General features: G+C 36.8%; 1 protein-coding gene across 1 annotated transcript in view; it reads left to right on the top strand.

Moving 5' to 3' along the window:
• The first annotated feature begins 576 nt into the window (after positions 1-576).
• RBM20 (RNA binding motif protein 20) overlaps positions 577-22,157 on the top strand; it is a 242,329-nt gene continuing 220,748 nt past the window's right edge. Inside the window, exon 1 of the mRNA XM_075842809.1 lies at positions 577-662. Coding sequence (XP_075698924.1) covers positions 577-662 — 86 coding nt within the window. The remainder of the gene's footprint in view (positions 663-22,157) is intronic.

Below are 22,157 nucleotides of genomic sequence, written 5' to 3'. Positions count from 1 at the left end.
TAATGACTTTAAAATGAATATTTGTCCACAGTACATCCCCTCGTGTAAACAGGAATCTACTAGTCGTTAACGGCCGGAACAGGAGATGTGGAAATGTTGGTCAGATCGAGCGATCAAACATACGATTATTGTTACATATGAATGCACTTCTCTCTAATGTTAGTGACTAACTTTATCGCCCATTTATCTTCGCGTGGAAAAGGACCCTTACAGTTGGAAGGGTGCTAGTGGGTCTCTGATGTCCAGGATTGGAGAGGGTTATCATGGAGAGGCAGGTCCTGGAGCACAGTTGTGTGTGTATAAGGGGGGTGATATCAGAGAAATGAAATACAGTTGGAGGGCTGCCAAGGGGGTCTGTAGTGTTCAGAATTGGAGAGGGTTAACTTGTTGGGTCAGGGTCTCTGGTGTCCTGGACTAGGAATGGTTAACATGGAGGGGTATGTCTAGGAGAACAGTTAGGAGGAGTCACCAGGTCCCCCGTCATGATTGTTTTGACAGCCCACCCTCCCTGTCTCTCAGCCTTGGAGTGGATGTGAGCCACAGCCGTCGGGGGGGATTTGCTGCTGCCGCTGCTGAATGCTATTAGCAGCCATGAGTCAGGCCAGGGACCCCCGAGAGCAAGAACAGCCCGGGGGAGCCACCCGCCCTCAGTTGGGACACAAGTAAGTCCTGGGGACTGGTGACTGGTGAGGGCTATGGTGTACTGCACATGTCATTGAACAGCTTGAGGAAGGCGGAGCAAATTATTGGGGATTATTGTGCTAATATGTATTTGGATATATTGTATCCAGCCTTCGCTACTATGTACTCAGAAGTGTTCCAGTTATTATTGGGGAGACCTGGCCCAATGAACAAGTGTGAACAGCAAGAGTTTCACTTTACAATGTCACTATATACAATGTCACTATCAGAGTCAGGGTGAGTGTATACAATGTCACTATCAGAGTCAGGGTGAGTGTATACAATGTCACTATCAGAGTCAGGGTGAGTCTATACAATGTCACTATCAGAGTCAGGGTGAGTCTATACAATGTCACTATCAGAGTCAGGGTGAGTCTATACAATGTCACTATCAGAGTCAGGGTGAGTGTATACAATGTCACTATCAGAGTCAGGGTGAGTCTATACAATGTCACTATCAGAGTCAGGGTGAGTGTATACAATGTCACTATCAGAGACAGGGTGAATGTATACAATGTCACTATCAGAGTCAGGGTGAGTCTATATAATGTCACTATCAGAGTCAGGGTGAGTGTATACAATGTCACTATCAGAGTCAGGGTGAGTGTATACAATGTCACTATCAGAGTCAGGGTGAGTGTATACAATGTCACTATCAGAGTCAGCGCGAGTGTATACAATGTCACTATCAGAGTCAGGGTGAATGTATACAATGTCACTATCAGAGTCAGGGTGAGTGTATACAATGTCACTATCAGAGTCAGGGTGAATGTATACAATGTCACTATCAGAGTCAGGGTGAGTGTATACAATGTCACTATCAGAGTCAGGGTGAGTGTATACAATGTCACTATCAGAGTCAGGGTGAGTGTATACAATGTCACTATCAGAGTCAGGGTGAGTCTATACAATGTCACTATCAGAGTCAGGGTGAGTCTATACAATGTCACTATCAGAGTCAGGGTGAGTCTATACAATGTCACTATCAGAGTCAGGGTGAGTGTATACAATGTCACTATCAGAGTCAGGGTGAGTGTATACAATGTCACTATCAGAGTCAGGGTGAGTCTATACAATGTCACTATCAGAGTCAGGGTGAGTGTATACAATGTCACTATCAGAGACAGGGTGAATGTATACAATGTCACTATCAGAGTCAGGGTGAGTCTATATAATGTCACTATCAGAGTCAGGGTGAGTGTATACAATGTCACTATCAGAGTCAGGGTGAGTGTATACAATGTCACTATCAGAGTCAGGGTGAGTGTATACAATGTCACTATCAGAGTCAGCGCGAGTGTATACAATGTCACAATCAGAGTCAGCGTGAGTGTATACAATGTCACAATCAGAGTAAGGGTGAGTGTATACAATGTCACTATCAGAGTCAGGGTGAGTCTATACAATGTCACTATCAGAGTCAGGGTGAGTCTATACAATGTCACTATCAGAGTCAGGGTGAGTCTATACAATGTCACTATCAGAGTCAGGGTGAGTGTATATAATGTCACAATCAGAGTCAGCGCGAGTGTATACAATGTCACAATCAGAGTCAGCGCGAGTGTATACAATGTCACAATCAGTCATGTGAGTGTATACATGATGTCACTATCATAATCAAACTGTATATAATTCTCACATGTGTTTGCCAGGGGTTAGCGTTTTTATTTTATTCAGACCTTCTATGCAGAAGTGTTAATAGGATACAGACAATTAACTGTTCTGATGATCTGATATTATTATTGGTTTTGTGGGATTGTAATATAAAGCATTGACTACATCAATGCCAACAATGTCGCACAACTAGCATCAATGATCAGTATGTTCATAGTGCCTCACGGTGAATTATCATTATCACAGCCTCAATTGCTATCAGCATAAAAATAGAAAACACATAAAAAAAATGGAGTGGACATAAAACTTATTGACAACATTGTCATGTACAGTGTGAAAAAATCATTCTGTCTAGAGTTATATTCTGAGCTGGGGCAGTGAAGACTATGAAATACTGAGAGTCAAATCCAGGACACTGTTACCAGAAGGAAAGGTGAAATCACCGCAACTATTCAAGTATAAAGAAGGGGCCACAATGTTAAATGTCTCCTGAGATATTCATCATAATGTAAATATGTGTAGGTGGCCATAAACATAATGCAAATTGTTCATCATCGCACTAACGTGAATTATTATCGCTATGTGATGTCCGTTTATCATTCTGTTTCATCAGTGGTAACAGATAGGAAAATTGCTTTAAGGTTCTCTAGCTAGAAACTTGGGGCAGCATAAAGAAGAGACAGACACGCTGATTTCAGAACGCTATCACTTATTAGTAAACATTAAATTGTAGCTAAACGTTTGACAAACTTCTGACATCTCATAGTGACATGTCAGAAGTTTGTATTACTGGGGGTCCGAGCACGGAGATCCCCACCAATCGCTAGAACGAAGCAGCAGAAGAGTTTGTGTGAGCGCTCAGCTGCTTCGTGTCTGTTCGGCTTTTTCCGGATATAAATGTATCATGTACGGACTCAATAGAAAGTCTATGATACATCGGCTTTCCGGAAAAAGCCGAACAGACACGAAGCGGCCGAGCGCTCACACGAGAGCTTCAGCTGCTTCGTTGTAGCGATTGGTGGGGGTCTTAGTGCTCGGACCCCACCAATACAAACTTCTGACATGTCACTAGGACATGTCAGAAGTTTGTCAAACGTTTAGCTGCACTTTAAGTAATTATTAGGTATTTAGAAGCTAGGCCGCGCTCCACAATAAGTCCAAATATTTTCATGTTCAGCCACTGATTGACACTTGTCGCCCTATTTCTATGCATTGGGAGAAAAGTGTAAATTCGGGATGGCCGCGCGTCTCAAGTATAAATACTCAATAACTACCTAACATGAACTAATAAGTGAGAGACCACTGAAATCCGTGTGTCTGTCATTCTTTATTCTGCCCTCAGATAACTTTACCAAAGTGATAAATATCAAACCGCTAGTTGGTCTGGATCAGATTGATCCATGTTTGGCAGTTTAATACGTATGGTATATATATGATAGATATGAGAGGGCTAGGACATAGATAGACAGATAGACAGATAGATAGATAGATAGATAGATAGATAGATAGATAGATAGATAGATAGATAGATAGATAGATAGATAGATAGATAGATAGATAGATAGAGAGAGAGAGATAGATAGATAGATAGATAGATAGATAGATAGATAGATAGATAGATAGAGAGATAGAGAGATAGAGAGATAGATAGATAGATAGATAATATTCAAAAAATAGGCAGCACTCCGCAGTAAATGTGAAAATAGGGTACTTTTATTGCCCCCTGTGCAACGTTTCAGCTCTGTCCTCTAGAGCCTTTCTCAAGCCAAAGGCTCTAGACGCTTGAGAAAGGCTCTAGAGGACAGAGCTGAAACGTTGCACAGGGGGCAATAAAAGTACCCTATTTTCACATTTACTGCGGAGTGCTGCCTATTTTTTGAATATTATCAAGTTTGGAGCGTGGTCTGTTCCTGAGGATTTGCACCCACCATACACCGGTGCTGCTAGATATATTTGTTTAGATAGATAGATAGATAGATATGAGATAGATAGATAGATATGAGATAGATAGATAGATATGAGATAGATAGATATGAGATAGATAGATAGATATGAGATAGATAGATAGATAGATAGATAGATAGATAGATAGATAGATAGATAGATAGATAGATAGATAGATAGATAGATAGATAGATAGATAGATAGATAGATAGATAGATATGAGATAGATAGATAGATAGATAGATAGATAGATAGATAGATAGATAGATAGATAGATAGATAGATAGATAGATAGATAGATAATGTGCACGCTTTTGTAGTTCAGTGGTTCGTACTGTTGTCTTGCAGCACTGGGGTCCTGGGTTTGAATCTGACCAAGGACAACATGTATTACTGAGGACCATGGTATATAAAAAAACAAAAAAAACAACAACAATATCTGCATGTAGTTTGTATGTTTTCCCCATGTTTGCGTAGCACTCTGATTTACTCCCACACTAAAGACCTACTGATAGTTTAATTTGGAATTTAGATTGCGAGCCACATTTTCAGTGATGACAATCTCTGTACAGTGCTGCGGAATATGTTGGCGCTATATGAATAAATAAATGACTCCCTTCTCAGTGTAATTGGTGTACAGAACTTCTGATAACCTTCACAATGTTGTCACCAGTACAGTCAGTATGATTGTTTTATTGTACTCTATAATAACAGATAACATGAATGTTAAGTGACTGTGATACTATTGGGGCGGCTATTGGGTGCACTCATTGGCCCACAGAATGCCTTCACATTGACAATCCATGATCACAGTCCCTCTCCTTTGTAAACTTTGAAAATTATTTTATGAAGAACTCCTTCAGCTGTCCACAAAGTGTCCAACTTTGGCGAGAACCATTGAACAGTCCTCCCCTGACCCCAAAATCATTGAGGCCAGAGAGGTAATGCAGTGTCCCCAGTCACCGTGACCTATCCACATGTTTATCGCTGCTTTACATATCTTACATAAATTATACTTGTCAATATGATAAGTTTAAAAATTTGTGGTGAATGCGGATGATAATAAAATAACCAAATGTTAGTCACTTCCTCTCCCCTGATCCTTTCTGCTGATAAATCCCGATCAGGAGACCTTGTAAACCAAGCAAGTTACAGATTTTTTTTATATTATTACTTATTTGTTGGTTGTGATGGGATTATTATTATACATATAGTTCTACATATCAAAACATCATATTAGAATATCTGTCCACGTGGCGACGCTGCTAACGGCTGGAGCTGTGATAACTGATCATTCATATTCATAAAAATGTCTGTCAGCACTGAATGAAATGAAAATATCATTTATTGTAGAGGATATCAAATAGTACATCAATTATCTAAATCTATCTATCTATCTATCTATCTCCTATCTATCTCATATCTATCTATCTATCTATCTCATATCTATCTATCTATCTCATATCTATCTATCTATCTCATATCTATCTATCTATCTTATATCTATCTATCTATCTATCTATCTATCTATCTATCTATCTATCTATCTATCTATCTATCTATCTATCTATCTATCTATCTATCAATCTATCTATCTATCTATCTATCTCATATCTATCTCTCACATATCTATCTAGCTATCTATCTATCTATCTATCTATCTATCTATCTATCTATCTATCTATCTATCTATCTATCTCATATCCATCTATCTATCTATCTATCTATCTATCTATCTATCATCTATCTAGCTATCTATCTATCTATCTATCTATCTATCTATCTATCTATCTATCTATCTATCTATCTCATATCCATCTATCTATCTATCTCATATCTATCTATCTATCTATCTATCTATCTATCTATCTATCTATCTATCTATCTATCTATCTATCTATCTATCTATCTATCTATCTATCTATCTATCTATCTCATATCCATCTATCTCATATCTATCTATCTATCTATCTATCTATCTATCTATCTATCTATCTATCTATCTATCTATCTATCTATCTATCTATCTATCTATCTATCTATCTATCTCATATCCATCTATCTCATATCTATCTATCTATCTATCTATCTATCTATCTCCTGTCTATCTATCTATCTATCTATCTATCTCATATCTATCTATCTATCTATCTATCTATCTCATATCTATCTATCTATCTATCTATCTATCTATCTATCTCATATCTATCTATCTATCTGTACTAACGTGTACATATATGGCACTTTACACATTGAATAAGAATAAATCTCCGCCTGCAGGTCTATGGTACATACGCTGGTTCTAGCTACGCTAAAATTGTAACATGTACCGTTTTCAACATGTCCTCCTTTGGCTCTGAAATGTGATCGTGTTATTTTGAAACTGCGCTACATTACTTAACGCCTGTTGCCATGTTGAGCTAGCGTTGTGCCCTCACCATCTTAATTCACTGGAATTTAAAAAAAAAATAAAAATAATTGTTTTCCATGGGTGACCTCCTACTTACTTAGATTTAATTTCTTATTTTTAAATAATTTGGTGTAAATTTATATTTTGAGTCAGATATGTGTTAATTTTTCCTTTTGTGTGTTTTAGATTTTCCGTTATGCTTTTCTTAAAGTTGATGACGATAAATATCGTTATTTTGTTATTTAATTAAAATGATTGTTCAAAAATGTAACTAATGCGATGCTGAAACAGATGAAGCTCTTTATTATTACAATTAAAATATATATATGTATAAAAAAAATATTATTACAATTAAAAAAAATATATATATATATAAAAAAAAATAATGCGCCTACTGCTGATATAATAAAAATAACTAAAATAATGTTTGTAAAGGATTTAAACACACTTTTATATTTTATTCAGCTGAATAATCGCCACTATGTACATTTAATATCTAATAAATTACACTGCAGCAAAGTTTTTATGACATGATTAAAGGCAGGGAGATTTAGAGGCGATCTTTAAAATCTCTTCAAAACATTAGCAACTGGCTTTTAGCTTTGTAGCGTGTGATAAAGGTTTTCCTTGACATATATCAAGGACTGAGCGCGTTTAGTTCCCATAGTGCAGTGGTTACATAAATGTGTAACAGGAAACAGAACCCGCGGCAAAGTTTATAAATAATAATAATCTTTATATAGGGCCATCATTTTCGGCAGCACTTTACAATTGTGTACATTTTTTAGGTAGAGTGAATAAAATGAAATAGAAATGTGTTAATTATAAAAGTCACAGTAAAAATATTTTTTTTATTTATTTTCTTTATTTTTACAAAGTAATAACTATAAGTGTATTATACACAAGTATTTCTATAGGATATCTACAATGCCCACAGGTGATATTGGTGTATAAGTACAGGAGTTAGGAGTTATTGGTGTATATGTAAGGGTGATATTGGTGTATATGTACAGGAGTTATTGGTGTATATGTACAGGAGTTATTGGTGTATATGTACAGGTGTTATTGGTGTATATGTACAGGAGTTATTGGTGTATATGTACAGGTGTTATTGGTGTATATGTACAGGAGTTATTGGTGTATATGTACAGGAGTTATTGGTGTATATGTACAGGTGTTATTGGTGTATATGTACAGGAGTTATTGGTGTATATGTACAGGAGTTATTGGTGTATATGTGCAGGTGTTATTGGTGTATATGTACAGGAGTTATTGGTGTATATGTGCAGGTGTTATTGGTGTATATATACAGGAGTTATTGGTGTATATGTACAGGAGTTATTGGTGTATATGTACAGGTGTTATTGGTGTATATGTACAGGAGTTACTGGTGTATATGTACAGGAGTTATTGGTGTATATGTACAGGAGTTATTGGTGTATATGTACAGGAGTTATTGGTGTATATGTACAGGAGTTATTGGTGTATATGTACAGGAGTTATTGGTGTATATGTACAGGTGTTATTGGTGTATATGTACAGGAATTATTGGTGTATATGTACAGGAGTTATTGGTGTATATATACAGGAGATATTGGTGTATATGTACAGGAGTTATTGGTGTATATGTACAGGAGTTATTGGTGTATATGTACAGGTGTTATTGGTGTATATGTAAGGGTGATATTGGTGTATATGTAGAGGTGTTATTGGTGTATATGTACAGGGGTTACTGGTGTATATGTACAGGAGTTACTGGTGTATATGTACAGGAATTATTGGTGTATATGTACAGGAGTTATTGGTGTATATATACAGGAGATATTGGTGTATATGTACAGGAGTTATTGGTGTATATGTACAGGAGTTATTGGTGTATATGTACAGGTGTTATTGGTGTATATGTAAGGGTGATATTGGTGTATATGTACGGGTGTTATTGGTGTATATGTACAGGAATTATTGGTGTATATGTACAGGAGTTATTGGTGTATATGTACAGGAATTATTGGTGTATATGTACAGGAGTTATTGGTGTATATGTACAGGAGTTATTGGTGTATATATACAGGAGATATTGGTGTATATGTACAGGAGTTATTGGTGTATATGTACAGGTGTTATTGGTGTATATGTACAGGAGTTATTGGTGTATATGTGCAGGGGTTATTGGTGTATATGTACAGGTGTTACTGGTGTATATGTACAGGAGTTACTGGTGTATATGTACAGGAGTTACTGGTGTATATGTACAGGTGTTATTGGTGTATATGTACAGGAGTTATTGGTGTATATGTACAGGTGTTATTGGTGTATATGTACAGGTGTTATTGGTGTATATGTACAGGAGTTATTGGTGTATATGTACAGGTGTTATTGGTGTATATGTACAGGAGTTACTGGTGTATATGTACAGGAGTTATTGGTGTATATGTACAGGAGTTATTGGTGTATATGTACAGGAGTTATTGGTGTATATGTACAGGTGTTATTGGTGTATATGTACAGGGGTTATTGGTGTATATGTACAGGGGTTATTGGTGTATATGTACAGGGGTTATTGGTGTATATGTACAGGAATTATTGGTGTATATGTACAGGAGTTATTGGTGTATATGTACAGGGGTTATTGGTGTATATGTACAGGTGTTATTGGTGTATATGTACAGGTGTTATTGGTGTATATGTACAGGAGTTATTGGTGTATATGTACAGGTGTTATTGGTGTATATGTACAGGAGTTACTGGTGTATATGTACAGGAATTATTGGTGTATATGTACAGGAGTTATTGGTGTATATGTACAGGAGTTATTGGTGTATATATACAGGAGATATTGGTGTATATGTATAGGAGTTATTGGTGTATATGTACAGGAGTTATTGGTGTATATGTACAGGTGTTATTGGTGTATATGTACAGGAGTTATTGGTGTATATGTACAGGGGTTATTGGTGTATATGTACAGGTGTTATTGGTGTATATGTACAGGAGTTACTGGTGTATATGTACAGGAGTTATTGGTGTATATGTACAGGAGTTATTGGTGTATATGTACAGGAGTTATTGGTGTATATGTACAGGTGTTATTGGTGTATATGTACAGGAGTTACTGGTGTATATGTACAGGTGTTATTGGTGTATATGTACAGGTGTTATTGGTGTATATGTACAGGTGTTATTGGTGTATATGTACAGGAGTTATTGGTGTATATGTACAGGAGTTATTGGTGTATATGTACAGGAGTTATTGGTGTATATGTACAGGAGTTATTGGTGTATATGTACAGGTGTTATTGGTGTATATGTACAGGAGTTACTGGTGTATATGTACAGGTGTTATTGGTGTATATGTACAGATGTTATTGGTGTATATGTACAGGAGTTATTGGTGTATATGTACAGGTGTTATTGGTGTATATGTACAGGTGTTATTGGTGTATATGTACAGGAGTTATTGGTGTATATGTACAGGTGATATTGGTGTATATATACAGGAGTTATTGGTGTATATGGATAGGAGTTATTGGTGTATATGTACAGGAGTTATTGGTGTATATGTACAGGAGTTATTGGTGTATATGTACAGGAGTTGTTGGTGTATATGTACAGGAGTTGTTGGTGTATATGTACAGGAGTTATTGGTGTATATGTACAGGAGTTGTTGGTGTATATGTACAGGAGTTGGTGTATATGTACAGGAGTTATTGGTGTATATGTACAGGAGTTATTGGTGTATATGTATAGGAGTTATTGGTGTATATGTACAGGAGTTATTGGTGTATATGTACAGGTGTTATTGGTGTATATGTACAGGAATTATTGGTGTATATGTACAGGTGTTATTGGTGTATATGTACAGGTGATATTGGTGTATATGTACAGGTGTTATTGGTGTATATGTACAGGTGATATTGGTGTATAAGTACAGGAATTATAGGTGTATATGGATAGGAGTTATTGGTGTATAAGTACAGGAATTATAGGTGTATATGGATAGGAGTTATTGGTGTATATGTACAGGTGTTATTGGTGTATATGTACAGGTGTTATTGGTGTATATGTACAGGAATTATTGGTGTATATGTACAGGAGTTATTGGTGTATGTGTACAGGAGTTATTGGTGTATAAGTACAGGAGTTATTGGTGTATATGTACAGGAGTTATTGGTGTATATGTACAGGAGTTATTGGTGTATATGTACAGGAATTATTGGTGTATATGTACAGGAGTTATTGGTGTATATGTACAGGTGTTATTGGTGTATATGTACAGGAGTTATTGGTGTATATGTACAGGAGTTATTGGTGTATATGTACAGGAGTTATTGGTGTATATGTATAGGGGTTACTGGTGTATATGTACAGGAGTTATTGGTGTATATGTACAGGATACAGGAGTTATTGGTGTATATGTACAGGGGTTATTGTTGTATATGTACAGGAGTTATTGGTGTATATGTACAGGAGTTATTGGTGTATATGTACAGGGGTTATTGGTGTATATGTACAGGGGTTATTGTTGTATATGTACAGGAGTTATTGGTGTATATGTACAGGAGTTATTGGTGTATATGTACAGGAGTTATTGGTGTATATGTACAGGGGTTATTGGTGTATATGTACAGGGGTTATTGTTGTATATGTACAGGAGTTATTGGTGTATATGTACAGGAGTTATTGGTGTATATGTACAGGTGTTATTGTTGTATATGTACAGGAGTTATTGGTGTATATGTACAGGAGTTATTGGTGTATATGTACAGGAGTTATTGGTGTATATGTACAGGAGTTATTGGTGTATATGTACAGGTGTTATTGGTGTATATGTACAGGAGTTATTGGTGTATATGTACAGGTGTTATTGGTGTATATGTACAGGAGTTATTGGTGTATATGTACAGGGGTTATTGGTGTATATGTACAGGGGTTATTGGTGTATATGTACAGGAGTTATTGGTGTATATGTACAGGAGTTATTGGTGTATATGTACAGGAGTTATTGGTGTATATGTACAGGGGTTATTGGCGTATATGTACAGGAGTTATTGGCGTATATGTACGGGAGTTATTGGCGTATATGTACGGGAGTTATTGGTGTATATGTACGGGAGTTATTGGTGTATATGTACAGGTGTTATTGGTGTATATGTACAGGTGTTATTGTTGTATATGTACAGGAGTTATTGGTGTATATGTACAGGAGTTATTGGTGTATATGTACAGGAGTTATTGGTGTATATGTACAGGAGTTATTGGTGTATATGTACAGGGGTTATTGGTGTATATGTACAGGGGTTATTGTTGTATATGTACAGGAGTTATTGGTGTATATGTACAGGAGTTATTGGTGTATATGTACAGGTGTTATTGGTGTATATGTACAGGAGTTATTGGTGTATATGTACAGGAGTTATTGGTGTATATGTACAGGAATTATTGGTGTATATGTACAGGTGTTATTGGTGTATATGTACAGGTGTTATTGGTGTATATGTACAGGAGTTATTGGTGTATATGTACAGGAGTTATTGGTGTATATGTACAGGAGTTATTGGTGTATATGTACAGGGGTTATTGTTGTATATGTACAGGAGTTATTGGTGTATATGTACAGGAGTTATTGGTGTATATGTACAGGCGTTATTGTTGTATATGTACAGGAGTTATTGGTGTATATGTACAGGAGTTATTGGTGTATATGTACAGGAGTTATTGGTGTATATGTACAGGTGATATTGGTGTATATGTACAGTGGTTATTGTTGTATATGTACAGGAGTTATTGGTGTATATGTACAGGGGTTATTGGTGTATATGTACAGGAGTTATTGGTGTATATGTACAGGTGTTATTGGCGTATATGTACAGGAGTTATTGGTGTATATGTACAGGTGTTATTGGTGTATATGTACAGGGGTTATTGGTGTATATGTACAGGAGTTATTGGTGTATATGTACAGGAGTTATTGGTGTATATGTACAGGAGTTATTGGTGTATATGTACAGGGGTTATTGGTGTATATGTACAGGGGTTATTGTTGTATATGTACAGGAGTTATTGGTGTATATGTACAGGAGTTATTGGTGTATATGTACAGGTGTTATTGGTGTATATGTACAGGAGTTATTGGTGTATATGTACAGGAGTTATTGGTGTATATGTACAGGAATTATTGGTGTATATGTACAGGTGTTATTGGTGTATATGTACAGGTGTTATTGGTGTATATGTACAGGAGTTATTGGTGTATATGTACAGGAGTTATTGGTGTATATGTACAGGAGTTATTGGTGTATATGTACAGGGGTTATTGTTGTATATGTACAGGAGTTATTGTTGTATATGTACAGGAGTTATTGGTGTATATGTACAGGCGTTATTGTTGTATATGTACAGGAGTTATTGGTGTATATGTACAGGAGTTATTGGTGTATATGTACAGGAGTTATTGGTGTATATGTACAGGTGATATTGGTGTATATGTACAGGGGTTATTGTTGTATATGTACAGGAGTTATTGGTGTATATGTACAGGGGTTATTGGTGTATATGTACAGGAGTTATTGGTGTATATGTACAGGTGTTATTGGCGTATATGTACAGGAGTTATTGGTGTATATGTACAGGTGTTATTGGTGTATATGTACAGGGGTTATTGGTGTATATGTACAGGAGTTATTGGTGTATATGTACAGGTGTTATTGGTGTATATGTACAGGTGTTATTGGTGTATATGTACAGGTGTTATTGGTGTATATGTACAGGAGTTATTGGTGTATATGTACAGGAGTTACTGGTGTATATGTACAGGTGATATTGGTGTATATGTACAGGAGTTATTGGTGTATATGTACAGGAGTTATTGGTGTATATGTACAGGAGTTGTTGGTGTATATGTACAGGAGTTATTGGTGTATATGTACAGGAATTATTGGTGTATATGTACAGGAGTTATTGGTGTATATGTACAGGAGTTATTGGTGTATATGTACAGGAGTTATTGGTGTATATGTACAGGAGTTATTGGTGTATATGTACAGGGGTTATTGTTGTATATGTACAGGAGTTATTGGTGTATATGTACAGGAGTTATTGGTGTATATGTACAGGCGTTATTGTTGTATATGTACAGGAGTTATTGGTGTATATGTACAGGAGTTATTGGTGTATATGTACAGGAGTTATTGGTGTATATGTACAGGTGATATTGGTGTATATGTACAGGGGTTATTGTTGTATATGTACAGGAGTTATTGGTGTATATGTACAGGGGTTATTGGTGTATATGTACAGGAGTTATTGGTGTATATGTACAGGTGTTATTGGCGTATATGTACAGGAGTTATTGGTGTATATGTACAGGTGTTATTGGTGTATATGTACAGGGGTTATTGGTGTATATGTACAGGAGTTATTGGTGTATATGTACAGGTGTTATTGGTGTATATGTACAGGTGTTATTGGTGTATATGTACAGGTGTTATTGGTGTATATGTACAGGAGTTATTGGTGTATATGTACAGGAGTTACTGGTGTATATGTACAGGTGATATTGGTGTATATGTACAGGAGTTATTGGTGTATATGTACAGGAGTTATTGGTGTATATGTACAGGAGTTGTTGGTGTATATGTACAGGAGTTATTGGTGTATATGTACAGGAGTTATTGGTGTATATGTACAGGAGTTATTGGTGTATATGTACAGGAGTTATTGGTGTATATGTACAGGAGTTATTGGTGTATATGTACAGGTGTTATTGGTGTATATGTACAGGTGATATTGGTGTATATGTACAGGAGTTATTGGTGTATATGTACAGGAGTTATTGGTGTATATGTACAGGTGTTATTGGTGTATATGTACAGGAGTTATTGGTGTATATGTACAGGAGTTATTGGTGTATATGTACAGGAGTTGTTGGTGTATATGTACAGGAGTTATTGGTGTATATGTACAGGAGTTATTGGCGTATATGTACAGGAGTTATTGGTGTATATGTACAGGAGTTATTGGTGTATATGTACAGGAGTTATTGGTGTATATGTACAGGAGTTATTGGTGTATATGTACAGGTGATATTGGTGTATATGTACAGGGGTTACTGGTGTATATGTACAGGTGTTATTGGTGTATATGTACAGGAGTTATTGGTGTATATGTACAGGAGTTATTGGCGTATATGTACAGGTGTTATTGGTGTATATGTACAGGAGTTATTGGTGTATATGTACAGGAGTTATTGGCGTAGGGTATTTTTTAGATTGTTTATATTGCAGATGATGGTAACGTAATACACCCTGGTAAGAACATGTCTCACACATGACACCTCATACACTAACACTTTTTATTAGCAGGTATTTTTATGAGTTCACTATGGCACTTTCATTGCAATTAAATTTCTAATGTGCTATTAGGCTGGAATCACACCTACAGTTTTTAGTGCAGTTTTTAAGGCCGAACAAAGCAGTGGATACAAAACAGATGAGAAGTTCTATCGTTTTTCATCCTGTTTGATCCATTCTTGGCTTAGGCAAGGAAAAAAACCTGCATCAGAAGCTGCGAAGTGTGAATCCAGCCTTATTGCTGTAGTTCTACAGAATTAGATTTAGTAATAGAATCTAATATTTTAGAAGCTACAAAAAGACAACTCAAAGGTAAGATTAAAAATGTTAAAAAAAAATGTAAATGGTATTGAAATATTTTATTTTTCATCTCTACTGAGAACATTAAAAAAAATATATTCCCCTTTACAAATGATATTTAGTTTCTAAATTTTATAATATAGCAGATATGCTTTGTAACAGATACTATTACATTTTGATGCAATTTTTGCAGGGTATTAGAATATGATTTATTTTATTTTTTTGCACTTAATGTGCAGTTTTGTTTATGCTGATTCCGACGCGGGAGTCAAAATCAGTGCCACATAAACTCTTTGCAAACTGACCCTAAGTAATACTCCCAAGTCATGGATAAAACGGAACTTGCTATTATTTATATCGGCAGTTGTTTTATATTGTACACATAGCACTGAAGTTCCTGAGAACAGATCCGTCGCGAGATTAATACCATACTGAATTTTTCATTCAAAATTTTTTTGGGGGGTTAGAAATGTTTTCAGTATAAATTTGCTGCAAGGACCTGGCAGCGTTGACTGAAGTATGTCAGCTGTGTTTAGAATGGGATAAAAGGTTTAAAAGCCAATCAAACATCTCAGAGTTACTGTCACATGAAAGAAAAGTGAGACGGCATGGTAAAATATGAGAACGCTCACATACACAGCGTTGTGAAGGGATATTTTCAAAGCTGGGCTGCAGTTCTAGTCATTTTAGTATTGTCATAAACATAGGAAGGTTAATTTGTAATGTCAATGTCACATTTTCTTTCTCAGAGAAGCTGCAATGTATCGGAGCAGCTACATATTATACCAGGGATTTCTTCATGTAAGTTTATGTATCAGTGATTTACAGAGGATTCCCTGCCTCCCATCATCAGGCTTTATAACAGTAATCTCCAACCTGTGAGGAAACTACAACTCCCAGCATGCCCTGGATTTCCCCACAGCTGGAGAGCCAGACTGCTGCTACAGACTAATATACAACCATCTGTATTCTCGCTCACACATTGTAAAATGCATTTGTAGCCTGCTGACGGATTCCATGAGAACCCGCATCGCTTCCCCCCAGCACCCTGGCGGTAGATCTTATACAAGGTTATATTAGAGAATTCCCATTATGCTCTGCAAAATAGATACAAGGAGAATAGAACTGACACAACTTCTTCCATTTCGTCGTGAGTAAAAATCATTCTGAAGTTTGCAGATATTTTTGAACACGATGGTGACCACTGACCATATATCACATAGTGAAAAATATAGGGAAGATAATATTGTATTGTGGTGAGAATAACCCGTGTTATAGGGTCACAAAATACACTGGTCAAAAATAACAGCAATATTTGTGTATATATGTTCATTGTGTTCTTGATTTATATTGTACCGGCGTGTTCTTTTTAGTGCAGTGTAACCTCTCGTGGACTCTCTGTGGCCTCTGTAGTGGTGTGGCTGGTTCTGCCAGGGACTACTTGACCCACTGAGTCCTTGCAGATGTCGGGAGCGCAGTAACTGAACACTTGTAAGTGTGTCATTTCCTTCTGTTAGAAATAATGAAGAGACGACGGCACAAGAACGTGATGTGAAGTCGCTTATATTTGGTGTCTGGTTCCTCTCAGTATGGAATATCTGCCATGTATAGAATATTTGATACAATCAGTAAAAATATAATAATTATTCTGTGACGCTGTCTGTTTCTGGATGTATTTTATGTAAATAAGTAGGATACATGATGCCGTTATTATTACCATAATTATTATTAATATGAGGGCACGTTCAGACGTGGCAGAATTTTTCCGCTGCAAATGTTGGTGCAGATTTGGGGCAATTACGCAACGAATCTGCAGCAACATTTGCATATTTGACAGGTAATTCAGACGTTGCAGATATCACAGCGGACTTGCCGCAGATTTCAGTTTTTGCATTGCAAAGGCTGAAATCCGCAGTGAAATTTCGCTGCTTCTCCGCAACATAATGAGCTGCTGCGGAGGGAAAATTCTGCACCGCAGTGTTATTTTCTGTAACGTCTGACCTAAGTTACATAGAAATATATAGAAACCAATTTTAAAAATGGCTGCTGCAGAATTCAAAAGCAATTCCGCCACGTCTGAATGTGCCCTAATTGTAATTTCGGTTCGGTTAGAGCCAGTTTACAGATGTCCAGCACTTCCAGCACATTTCCCTCCAGTTTAGTAGATAAAGGCCGGATAGAAACTGATCACAGGATTCTATCGTTTTCTACAGGAGCAGCTTTGTCACAGGCAGCAGAGATTTTGACTACGGATTTCTTCCTGAGCTGGACATAAAATCATTACATGTGGAGATGTGCTGAGCGGCAGAATGTGCTGGTGTTGTATAACCACTGGGTAATGAATGATTGTGGAGTAGTCCTCATACTGGGAGTTATGTGACGGTATTTAGCGTAATTCTGGTATTATTGGAATTGCTTCCTTTACAAGTGGCAATGATCTAATAATGATAATGCTGCGGGGGAGGCTGGATATTCACGTTCCCCATCACTGCGAGCACAATGCAAGTATCCTTCCCTCACGCTTTTTATTCAGCGTTTTAAGGGTGTGTTCACATCAGCGCTGGTTTCCATGGATGGGTTCCGTCAGACCAACCCATCAACGGAAAGGCAAACGGAAACCACAGCTCCTGTTTGCATTATTATTGATTTCAATGGTAATGCTTCCGTTTCAAATGGTTTCCGTTCCGTAAGGTTTTTATTTTTTTGGTGGAATCAATAGCGAAGTCGACTGCGCTATTGTTTCCGCCACAAAGAGGAAATCTTATGGAACGGAGAAAAACGGAAACCATTTTCAACGGGAGCATTACCGTTGAAATCAATAATAATGCAAACAGGAGCTGTGGTTTCCGTTTGCCTTTCCGTTGATGGTTTCCTCCGACGGAAAGATCTGACGGAAACCATCAACGGAAATAAAACGCTGATGTGAACAGGCCCTAATTGCTTGTAAAATAAGCAATGAATTTCAAGGTTTTTTTTCCAATTTGTTTTTGGTGGTGGTTTTTATTTTGTGACATTTTGTAACATCTGGGTTTTTTTTCTTTGAAGTCCTACAGATAAGCCTATGGGAAAAAAACAAAAACGCAATACCTAGAGTACGCTGCATTTTGAAAAAACACGCCACTGACCCAAAATACGCTACAAAAACGCTACTAAACAAATCGCTGTGCATGTAGCATTTTCTATATTTCACTTTAGACTTTAAAGTAACATCTGGAAGCAGCGTTTTTTAACTATAAAAAAAACATAAAAGTGGCAACAAAAACCAGCCGAAAAACACAGGCGTGCGCTGTGTGGGAATCCAACCAAAGTGTCATTAGGTCGATTTCTGCTGATATGAATAGCGGACCTCATGTATGAAACCTAGTGAAAGCAAAAAGTGGTGCAATCCCCTACACAAACCAATCAGATGGCAGCTTTCATTTTTCCCACGTAGGTTAGATAATGAAAGAAGCCGTCTATTTGGTTGCTCTAGGTGACTATTTCACCAGCATGTCCCGGTCTTCTGCTTGGGTCATGCACTTCATGGTTCTCTACATTCATGGTCGTTATCTGGAAGCGTAATATATAATAATAATGTATGAGGAAAAAATCTGGTGGACAGGAAATCTTTATATTCCAATTGCTGTCTATTCAATTAAAGCAAGCATGTGTTTGATTGCTTTGGGATACAGTGCTGTTTGTTAGGTTATTTGTTGTGTCACCAGAAATAAGACATATGATAGATAAGGTTATATTGGGGTAATGGATCTATTACTTTTTGTAATCTCTTGTGTTGGAGACGCATTTATCGTGTTATTATAATTGTGGGGTCTGTGCAGAGCGGTCGGGACAGGCGCTCAGATCCTTTCCTCTTTCTATATATTAACCTGAAAGATTGTTTCTTGTATGGCGACCTCTTGTACGGAATTGCGTTGCTCCAGGTGTTACATTACTTTCTTCTGGGTCGTTCACGCTGGTTTTTAGGTTTTATGAACTGTAGAAAAATACATTAAAGAAAGGCATCTGCTGACGGATCTTATTTTTGTAATTTTGGCATCAGTTTTCATCTATTTTATTGAACCTTTTTTCTGGTGTACATTTTATTCCTCTTTTTTTTAATAGAAATGAGAGACTAATAATAAAAAAGAACAAAATTATATATCTGTGTGTATATATATATATATATATAAAAAAAACAAAGAAAAAGCAGCACCGTTCCTTCTGTATAGGGTGCAAAAAATTCCCGTTCAGACACTCGACCGGTGTCTCAAATAACCAATACGCTCCAAGATACGAGACAGCACTCCAGAAATTGTGAAAAAATCGGATCACTTTAATGCGCCGTTTCAGCCCTACTCCATGGGGCCTTTCTCAAGCAATACATTTCAGTGGACAGTGCACGTTTAAATACATGGTTTGTCAAGGTGCAGAATTAAACAATAAACACAGTATTGTACAATTCTCTGATTCCAGCACAAATTGACAATAAAATATCTCGAGTACATTTCCATGCGATTTTAGCAATCGTTGTGTATAATAGTTATTATGAGGGCATATCACCCAGAATGTGTCAAAAGATCTAAGTATGATCTAATTAAATAAGTGGCAATTCATAAAGTGCAGGTGCATAACATACAAAATATTGAAAAACGTTTTAATCATTAGTATTCCTCCTCACTTCCTCCGTGCTGTTTTGATGTCTCGATAACTTCCGAGAACAAATGCGCCTGCGCAGAGCCTGATATCTCGCACGTGACTATTGCTATCATTTCATCCTGAGTCAGGGCACGCACTAGTACATGGAACGCATCTCGCGCATGCTCAGATTGATGATAATCTAGTGCGTGCCCTGACTCAGGATGAAATGATAGCAATAGTCACGTGCGAGATATCAGGCTCTGCGCAGGCGCATTTGTTCTCGGAAGTTATCGAGACATCAAAACAGCACGGAGGAAGTGAGGAGGAATACTAATGATTAAAACGTTTTTCAATATTTTGTATGTTATGCACCTGCACTTTATGAATTGCCACTTATTTAATTCGATCATACTTAGATCTTTTTACACATTCTGGGTGTTATGCCCTCATAATAACTATTATACACAACGATTGCTAAAATCGCATGGAAATGTACTCGAGATATTTTATTGTCAATTTGTGCTGGAATCAGAGAATTGTACAATACTGTGTTTATTGTTTAATTCTGCACCTTGACAAACCATGTATTTAAACGTGCACTGTCCACTGAAATGTATTGCTTGAGAAAGGCCCCATGGAGTAGGGCTGAAACGGCGCATTAAAGTGATCCGATTTTTTCACAATTTCTGGAGTGCTGTCTCGTATCTTGGAGTGTATATATATATATATTTTATTTATTTATATATTTATAATTTATTATTATTTATTTATTTATTTTCTACCTCTGAAAAAACAGATTTTTTTTAATGTAGTAAAGATTGTCAACCTTCCTCTTAAATATTCCAATAATGGCAGGTCATTTAAAAACGAAAAAAAATTCAAGGAATATATACAATAGAATTTGTGGGGGTGGACTGCTATTATTATTATTGTCACATAGTTTACAAGGTTAAAACAAAAAACTTTAAATACTTCCAAACAATCCTAGTCTGGCCTCACTTTAAAAACAATTTATAAAAAAAATTATAATTGCAAAAACCTTCACTACCTTCCTAATGAACAGACCAGTGCGGATGAGTCAACAAAAAATAATAATTCAAAAAATAAAAAAAATCTTCCCGTGTATCCTAGTGCAGGTTTATTGTAGAAAAAATGTTTCATATTAGAAAATCCATATGAGCTCCTCCGCCTTTCTGTTGTATAGCCCAGTCCCGATCGGTCATTTTACTGGCGGGAGGATTAACGTAGAGTAGTGAATTCCGGCGCCCTCGCATTCTTTGCCACATGTCACTAAATGATCCATAATTAGCCCTCGTAATCCTCAAGAATACTCGGCAGGGAATGTATTCTTCTCCGTGTGTGAGGGGGGATTAACCCATTAGCCCAGGTATCAGAGGGGCTACTCTATTAGTGTGAAGACTTTATTGACACTGCTTATCTCTGCCTGACAACCACTGAACACCTCCTGTCCCTGGAGAGAATAAAGTGAAATATAAAGTTACTGTTTTGTTCTCTTACAATTGGCTCTTAGGCTAGTTTTACATGCCCCGCCGCCCCCTCCTTTCCTCCACAGACAGACGGAGAAATTATGTGGCTGATATTTCATTTCTTATATTTTCTGGGGTGACACCATTCACGGTGACTGGATGGAAACCTTTTTATGGAGGTCAGATAAATGATTGGATTTGATCATTATGATCAGCTCATCGCCTCTCTGTTACTCTCACATGGAAGAAGCCTTAGATAAAGGTCTGGGGTCCTGTCATTTGTAATAAAAGTTACATTTTACCAGAACTGGATGACCCCTATTGCTTGATTTCTTCTTTTTTACATGTAGTGATTTTGAGAGTTCTTCTTTATACCTTTGAACTGCTCAATAATATAAATACAAGGACAAGACTGTGACCATATAAATTTCATGAGAAACTGGTTGTCGCCGTTCCCTAATGATATGGATTATTACTTTTATTATTAGTTTTGGATGCGCTCTTTATAGAATATATATTAGCACTTAGTAATTCCTAGCAATGTGGTTTCTTCTTATACTTCTTTTATCAGAATCTGCTTTTAATTCCCCACTTCTGTCCTACAAATCAGTCAGCAGACGTCAGGCGCTGTTGATGGCAGCCTGTATTGCTGTTGATGGCAGCCTGTATTGCTGTTGATGGCAGCCTGTATTGCTGTTGATGGCAGCCTGTATTGCTGTTGATGGCAGCCTGTATTGCTGTTGATGGCAGCCTGTA

Source organism: Rhinoderma darwinii, chromosome 11, assembly GCF_050947455.1.
Source record: "Rhinoderma darwinii isolate aRhiDar2 chromosome 11, aRhiDar2.hap1, whole genome shotgun sequence".
NCBI classification, from domain to species: domain Eukaryota; kingdom Metazoa; phylum Chordata; class Amphibia; order Anura; family Rhinodermatidae; genus Rhinoderma; species Rhinoderma darwinii.
Note: the sequence above shows the minus strand (reverse complement) of the source record. Positions and strands in the feature narration are given on the sequence as shown.